The sequence below is a fragment of the Alligator sinensis genome, unplaced genomic scaffold (assembly GCF_000455745.1).
Source record: "Alligator sinensis unplaced genomic scaffold, ASM45574v1 scaffold285_1, whole genome shotgun sequence".
NCBI classification, from domain to species: domain Eukaryota; kingdom Metazoa; phylum Chordata; order Crocodylia; family Alligatoridae; genus Alligator; species Alligator sinensis.
The window spans coordinates 1,286,469-1,294,786 of NW_005842235.1; the positions used below are offsets into that span (position 1 = coordinate 1,286,469).

Below are 8,318 nucleotides of genomic sequence, written 5' to 3' on the forward strand. Positions count from 1 at the left end.
TAAAGCATGTCTTAGCAGCTTCTAAATTTTGGGTCAAATTTGCTTTGCTGGTAACCTTTTTAATAAACCATTACCTCTCTCCTCTATCTTCAGGTCAATTACCAAAAGCGGTCACAACACCTAAAATGTTAGTTAAGGCCTTGTTATGTGTTAATTTTAGGCAACTCCTGGAACTCTTTGCCCCTAGATTCTCTACACATTAATATTTAAAACTGGTTTTAAGTGCTTTTGAGGCACTCCACTCCAAGGCAGGTTTATTTCTGATCCGTGTTACCCAGTACATGTTACATTAATGTGTAGCCACTCTTGGCTGCATGTTACTGTGAACACCCCACCTGCTGGCCTGGATCAAGCCCCCTGTCCTCCACAGCAGTCCAGATCCCCACTCACTGCCCTTTCTCCCCTGCCCACCCCAATCACTTGTAGCTGGCCATGCTCTGTCCCCAGAGGAGCAGGCAGGGAAGGGTTAACCTGCCTGCCTGGCTGTCAGTGTTGCCATGGCTGCTGCTGCTTTCTGGGCCAGGCTCAGCCCAAAGAAGAGCAGCAGTCTAGCAGCAATGGAGGCCAGGCAGGCAGATTAATGTTTGTTTACCTGCTCTGCTGGGACAGACAGCATGGCCAGCTAAAAGTAAGCAGAAGGGTGGGCAGGGTTTTCCCCTCAACAAGCAAAGTGACGGGAGAACCTTTGGGGCAGGGAAGAAGCCAGGAATGGAAGGTGGGGAAGGATCCTTACCTTTCAGTCCACCAGGACCCTGCTGGCCTGAATATGTGACTCCTTCAAACTCAATCTAACACTAACATGAATCAATATTTGAGCAGCTTACAGTGTAACATGTAACAAGGCTCTTAGAAGGACTGCTAAATGTTTCTTACTGCATTTGGAAAAGGGAGGAACTCTGCAGCTTTACGAGATGCCAAACTTTACTCTCATCTAACTAAACATCACAGAGGGCAAAAGAAAGAAAAAGAGGATAAATTGAATTTTGGGTAAAACCAAGTCCATCGCTGCATCCTCAGGATTTAGGTAGTAAGATCCTGCATTTACAATGCATAAATAGTATTGGAATACAGTGAATAGGGCATCAAGATGGGTTTCATGTGAACTGGGTGCCATTTTCAGTTCTGCCACCGAGCATAAGGGTTTGGAAATTCACTGTACTGCTTTCAATTTCCTAATCTGTAACATGAGAATAAAGTGTCTTCATAAAGTGCTTTTAGATCAATAAATGAAAAGTGCTGTTTTCTAACTGTTGCTATTTTTTACTGTTGTATTCTATTACTTGGTGTAAATCATAAGGCTCTGGACAGGCATAACGTTTAGCTGCTTGGAAAGCTTAGGGAAGAGTTGCCACTGGAGAGCACACATCAGCTGTTACAATTGAGCTGCTTTGACTGCTTGTTCCTACAGTGCTATAAATAACAAGCTAAAGCTCTTTAGCTTTAACCCAGAATGAAATAGGGTTTAATTTAACCTTTGTTCCAGTCATCCACCTGAATGAAAAAGGATTAAAGTTACAGGGCATTTCTACATATGCTATTAATGTACAGCAAGGTTACTGCACATTAAAAAAAGGCACAGTAAACTGCCCCTGGGAAAGGGTCTACACATGCACTGGCTTGGAGCAATTTTTCTCCTGAGCAGAGCAGTTAAGACCAGGGATGTTCCTTCCCCCCTGCCCTGCTCTGCCCTGTTGCAGTAGCCAGGGGGAGATTCAGGCTCTCCTGGGTGCCAGGCCAGGGCTGGCAGGGGGCAGATGGCTAGTCCCAATCTCCACATAAGGGGTAAGAGCTGTCCTGGCAGCCAGGACTGCTCAGTCCCAGCCACATGGGGATCAGACCCAATCCCCACTTGGCTAGAAGAGGCATCCCCAGGAGGGTCCGGATCCCTACATGGCCAGGAGAGGCATCCTCACCTGGCACGGACAGCTATGTGGGGATCAGGACCCTTGTGGGGACGCCTCTCCCAGCCACATGGCGATCGGGACCCTCCCAATCCCCACAAGACTGCCAGGCAGCATCCTACCAAGCAAGGATGCTTCTCTTGGCCATGACAGGATCCAGGAGGTACTGATCTCCATGTGGTTGTCCCCTCCAGGTGGAGACATCTCTACCAGCCACATGGGGATTTGGACCCTCCTGATCCACATGTGGCTGCCAGGCAGCATCCGCACTGGGTGGGGACAACTCTCCCAGCCATGTGGGGGTCTGGAGGGTCCCAATCTCCACATGGCTGTCCCCTCCAGGTGGGGATACCTCTCCCCAACACATGGGGATCAGGGTCCTGACCCGATCCCCGTGTAGCTGGGATGCAGCAGTCTCAGCTGCCAGGACAGCTATTCCAGCCATATAGGGATCAGGATGGTCTCAATCCCCACATGGTGGGGAGACAGCTGCCCTTGCAGCCAGGACAGCTGCTTGCCACATGGGGCTTAGGCAGGCAGCAGTGGGCCCCCTGCTGCCTGGACTCACCAAGAACAAATTGTTCCTGGTTAGCATCTACATGTGCATTACTGTGCAGTTGCTAATGCACAGCTAATCTACTGTTTTCAGGTAGTATATAACTCCATATTAATCTATTTTACCTCACAGTAGCCTAGCACATAGTTACATAGCGACACTTTACTGTGCAGTAGATTAGTCTATTGCTCAGTAAAGCATCTCGCATAGGCGTACCCAGGGTGCCTTTGTTCCACTGACAATGCTATAGGGGGGATGCTGATGTAACAGTTACACAGATATTATTTGATACTGGTATAACTAATGTCCATAATATCTGTACACACAAATATGATCCTTTTTCATGTTCAAGACTTCATATGCAAACGTGCAGATGCAAATAATCAGGGGGTCGAGTCTACTTTGAAAATGCTGTTCTTCTATTCTAGCAGTGACAGATTTAAAACCATCTAGTCCATGCGTCCTATCACAGCAGGCTGACTGGAACTAAAACTTAATCTAAGTTATGGTTTGCTGTCAAAGTACAGGTTTTTGTGTCATCAAACAAAAGTTAAACACCAGTTAAACTTGAAACCTGCCTCATTTCAATGGATGAAAATGAGATGTAACTATCTTTAGATGGACAAAAAAAAATACTGGTATTTTTCTGACTCTGATTTGAAAGCTTACACAATACTACCAGTCCCCAGGGAGACTGTACTGCCCCATGTAATTATATTTTTTCTTGTTTCAGAGACTGTATGGTTTCAAACACAGCTTATTTGTTTCTTGCCTTATTTCAGGGAATCTTCATCTTTTTCCTGGTGAAATATAAGCCTTTGAAATACAACAATGTATATACCTACCCTGACTGGGGCTATGGGATAGGGTGGATGATGGCCCTCTCGTCCATGGTTTGTATTCCTTTGTGGATCTGCATTAAGTTATGGAAGATGGAAGGAACCATTCTAGAGGTGAGATATAAAACAGCAGCTGTTTCAAAAACGTAAAAGGGGGCTAGGGAGCATGAATCCTTCTTTTCAAGGGATTAAGTCCAGCAGAGCCAAAAAGGAACAAGTAGTAGCTTAGCTGGACATCCTTGCTGCAGAGCTTTTCTGAGAAAAAGTCCAATCTGTATTTCATATTTATACTGTTTGATAAAGCATCTGCCAAATTTCCAGTCTGTTTTCAGGGTGATGTTTGGTTCTAGGAAGATTGTATCCTTAGTACCACTTACCTCTATGAGGTATTTGCAGTGCTTGATGCCTTTTGCAACCTTGATGATACAGATAAGCCAAACAAAGCCGAAACACAAATAGAGGAAGCCTGTGTTTCTTTGTCCCTCTTTTATTGAGTATCTTGGTGGGGAGCTTTGCAGGCTCTTTGGGCAGAAATTAGTTTCCATCACAACCCAAACCAATCCCAAAACAGGTTTGGAGAAGCCAGGTCTAAGCATAGCTTAGGTTGGCTGGACACATCTCAGCCCTCCTCCTTTGGCAACAAAGATGACAGACAGAACTAGAAAAGACAGAACCAGAACTAGTGGTATACTTCACCCAATTTTCCGGGGTTGGCATGAAGTCAGATGGGCAGCAAGCCAGATGGAAAATCTTGCCTAGATCCTTTTAGCCCAAGGTACCACCATCCTCTGACGTGGGAGCTCACTCTCCACATCCTGGAAGGCCATGCAAGGGGGAAACCAGAAAGAGGAGAGATACTACCAAGGCAAGAGGGAGGTTCAGCTCCCTTCCCCTGCTTTGATCTCAGTATTTCCTTTAAATATGAACTAGTCTATCTTTTTATTTTACAAGAAAAGTCTTACTGAACTTGATGTCCTGAATATGATGTACCTGGCAACCTTGACTCTAAGTTCACTAACTCTTTTGTCAGTGAATCTACTTTACTTTGAAGCACTATGTCCTACTCACCATTGTATGTATAGGATCAGGGGTCAGGGTACTGTCTGAAACATCAGATGAATTCCTAATAGAGGCTTGTCATCCAAGCAGTCCCATTTTGCAATGCTTAGTCAGCTTTTCTGTTCTATAGATGAATGGCAGAATTCTTCTGTTTCCAAGTTGATATCATTACCATTTAATATTATGTGTGTTCCCAGGGTCTTTCTTCATGATCTTGGCAACAATAATATTGGCTTTAGGGAAGAAATAAATTTGCCCATCCCTTCCTGGACAATTTTTCTGACCAGAGGGTGCATCTACACAAGACACTACATCGCCATAGTGATAAGCTATTGCAACGTAGCTCATTACTATGGCAACATAGCTCATTGCTATGGCAACGTAGCATCGACAGGTACTAACCATGACATCACTAGTTGCTACTGCACACTAGGATAAAAAATGACACACGTACCGCAGGGACCACATAGTTCTGGTGGGGACTGTGCAGTTATTTAGTACTTGCTTTATTGGTGGGGACTGTGCAGTATGGGGCATGTGTAGACAAACCCAGAGAGAGTGTGAAGTAGACACAAAGAATGTTATAGTTCCTGCACACATCCAGGACAGGCAGAGGCATACAGTGCTAGGAAAATCATGCATAAGCCTGAGTTGAAATGGACATTTTTAGATACAAAGTTTAATCTCACAAGAACATTAATATTTATCTCAGAGGGTAAAGATGGTCATAGTGGTATATAAATGATGTCAGAAGAAAAAGAAACTGATCCTTATGGAGGACCACTGGGAATTCTGATCTCATAGGCTGTGTGTAGATTAAATGAGAGGCATGTGTGCATGACACTTTAAAGCAGGCTAAATGCTTTTGCACCACTAAAATTTGGTGGCATAATGCACCTTAAATGACTTGGGGCGCAGCAAACTAAAACTCCTTCAAGGAGTTTTAATTTGCTGCCCCTACAGCTGTGGAGCGAAGCACCGGGCTCCATGCAGCAACATGGCTTTGCAGGAAGCCCTGGAGGCAGCTTGCTGGGAAAGCAGGCTTCGCCCAAGAAAAGCATCAAGCCTGATCTTTTTTTTTATCCCCCACTGGAGCCTGCCTGAGCTGCATGGGGGCCCGATGCTTCCCTCCGTGGCTGCGGTGGCTCCCGGGACTGCTCGAGCCAGGTGCCTGTGGGTGGGTGCCTCCGGGGGGGGCACCGCTGCCAAAGAGGGAAACACCAGCTTCCCCCCCCCCCCCCCCGGGGCCCCCCCCACCCCCCCGCCGCAGCTCTCCGGCCCCGCCCGGGTGCTTCTCCTCCCCAATGGAGAGGCAAGTAAGTTAGTGGGGTATGTGCATGACATGGTGGGGTTAATCAGCCCTAAACTGAAGCAGTATTTTTTAAAACCCACCGCTTCAACTTTAGGCCCCTGTTTCATTTACACACACCCATACACAAGCATACTCATATTTCATATAGTATCCAGATACCTATTCTGGATATCTGCTCCACATCATATTCCATCTTGTGTATTCAGAAATATCTAACTGCAGTAACATATTTTCCATTTCCACCACAGGTGAAAGCAGTAATATGTTTTCCCCCCAAAGGTCATCTGAATTCAATTCAGATTACTAGAGAGAACACAATATTCACCATAATGAGTCATTAAGATCCAACAGCACTTGCTTCTTCGTGGGTAACAGACTTTTTCTGGACCTGACAGGCATATCTGTTAGGATTTTATAATAATGCAATAACTTGACAAGCCGTATTCAAGAAATGAATTCTCTTGTTCTGGTGAAGCAAAGTTCCCTCCTTCTGCATGTTCAGTACATCAAGGAAGAAATGAATACCATAACCTATGCAGTAGAAGTGAAATTGATGAAGTGGCTGTTGCATCTAGAAATAGTGCATCCGTACTACAGCAGTTTGGCAGGCATCTGGAGAAAGCACATAAAGTGTCTCTCAGCTTTGGATTGTTGGGACGCAGGATGTTAGGGAGTAAGTGATCTGGTTATACATCTCTCTTTTCTGTTGCTCTGCAGAACAAAGCAGAAGACAGAGACAAGAGAGTAACTGTAACAATGCTTCTGACTCTAGATGAAGAGGTGGTGGCTGTCAAACTTGGTTTATTTGATTTGGATATTCAGATGCATCTATCTCAGAAAAGATCTTCACTGTTATATAACCATCCTCCACCCAACACGAGACAGGATTAAAATATGTGTTTGAATGAAGCAATTATTGCTCTCATGAGTAGAGAAGCCAAGAATCAAGAAATAGAATTTGTTTTGCAGACTGATGCAAAGTCCACAATTTAGTACCCAAGTTGAGTTGGTGTTGCATAACTTTGAATTCCCCTCAGAAGGCTTTATTTTGGATCTATATGAAAGGGGAAAAAGTCATATATCACTAATATGGTGTTCTCAGTATTTGTACAAGAATGTGTTTTGTACAAATCGCAACATTTTAAGGCACCAAGCTTATTCCAGGCCTGTAAGGTTTTAAAAAAACCCAACTTATTCTCTTCCTTCCCTCACTCCCTAAACCAGATAGCATCATACTTCTAATTCAGAGGTAGTCCCCACAGCTGTCGTAGTAGAAGTCTCTCCTATATCTTAATGCCCAGAGAAAGAGAAAGGGAGATATTTATATATAATCTATCTCATTTTGCATGTCCATATTTGCGGAGTGATTCCACTTTCTCCCACACTCCCTTGGGGGCCCATTGCTATGCAAATCCAATTGTAACAGATCTGTGGGTCTTAACATGAAGAAGCAGATAATGTATTTGAACACCTTCTTTTTCTCCAAGAAAGCCCACAAATCCAGCTCACCTGCAGAAAATGGGCCATGGGACATGATCTAGAATAGACATGGAAGCTGTTATGTCCCTTAGGTGGAATTTTCCTTGCTCTGCAGTAGAATAGTTTTCCTCAAAGTATCTTTAACAAAATCTGTAAATTAAGAAAACAAATAGGAATTATCCTGGCTTTGGAAATTACCTCAACTAGAAGGAACTTCAGGAGGCTGGACATACCGATGCTGCCATTGACTGACAGTTTTGGGTCTGTCCCTGTGGAGAAACATATCTATGGGTCTTATTTCTTGAAGACAGGAAATTTTCAGATGAGCATGAATATAGTTTTCACAATATAGTCAGATACTCATAGAAAGCCTTTGCATATCTGAACTAGTACTTTTCTCACTTCAGATTTTTGGATACTTCAATGGAGAAGAAATTGATCTATATAAGTGGGATGTATATGGAACAAGGTTATTGTACTGACCACTTCGTACAGGGTTGAATATCACCCTGTTTTATTCATGAAATTAACCTTTGGCCAAATCAGAAAGTTTTCCTCTTTACCTTCAATCCCTGGACTGAAATGCTAAGAAAATTAAATATTCTACGTAGTTTGTTTTATTGATTAAAGGTTTGTATCAGTAGCTAATGAAAGGAAATAGGCATAAAGAGACAAGGGAGTTCATAGATAATCCTACTAAGAAGATATGTTATTGATGCTGGCTGTGTTTGTAAGTATGTGTGAGGCAGAAAGAGACATAATGTCTTCCATTTTTTCTGATTTTTCAGAAATTCAGGAAACTGATTGTACCTAGCCCAGATCTGAAAATGAGAGGGAAGCTTGGTGCGGGAGCATATGCTGCTACAGTAAATGATTGTGATGCCAAACTGAAAGGTGATGGCAACATTTCAGCCATCACAGAGAAGGAGACGCATTTCTGAAAGAACTATCTTTTTTGTTTTATTTTTTGTATAAATAAATAAATAAAAATACTTCACTTAATTATAGAGGCTGGCTTGTTTTGCACAAAATTTATTAACCGGTTAATTTTAAAGTGAACATTGTATACTTGTTAAAAAGTGATTTTTTTAATTATTATATAAGTAACGATTATATAAAAGAAAAAAGAAATAATATTGTATTGTATGTTAGTGCTGACTTCTTGTAATATG

At 43.2% G+C, this 8,318-nt stretch overlaps 1 protein-coding gene across 1 annotated transcript in view; it reads left to right on the forward strand.

The window, feature by feature from the left end:
* Positions 1–8,087, forward strand: part of LOC102372648 (sodium- and chloride-dependent GABA transporter 3) — a 309,306-nt gene extending 301,219 nt beyond the window's left edge. Inside the window, exons 13-14 of the mRNA XM_006027333.3 lie at positions 3,240–3,410; positions 7,935–8,087. Coding sequence (XP_006027395.3) covers positions 3,240–3,410; positions 7,935–8,087 — 324 coding nt within the window. The remainder of the gene's footprint in view (positions 1–3,239; positions 3,411–7,934) is intronic.
* The last annotated feature ends 231 nt before the right edge of the window (positions 8,088–8,318 follow it).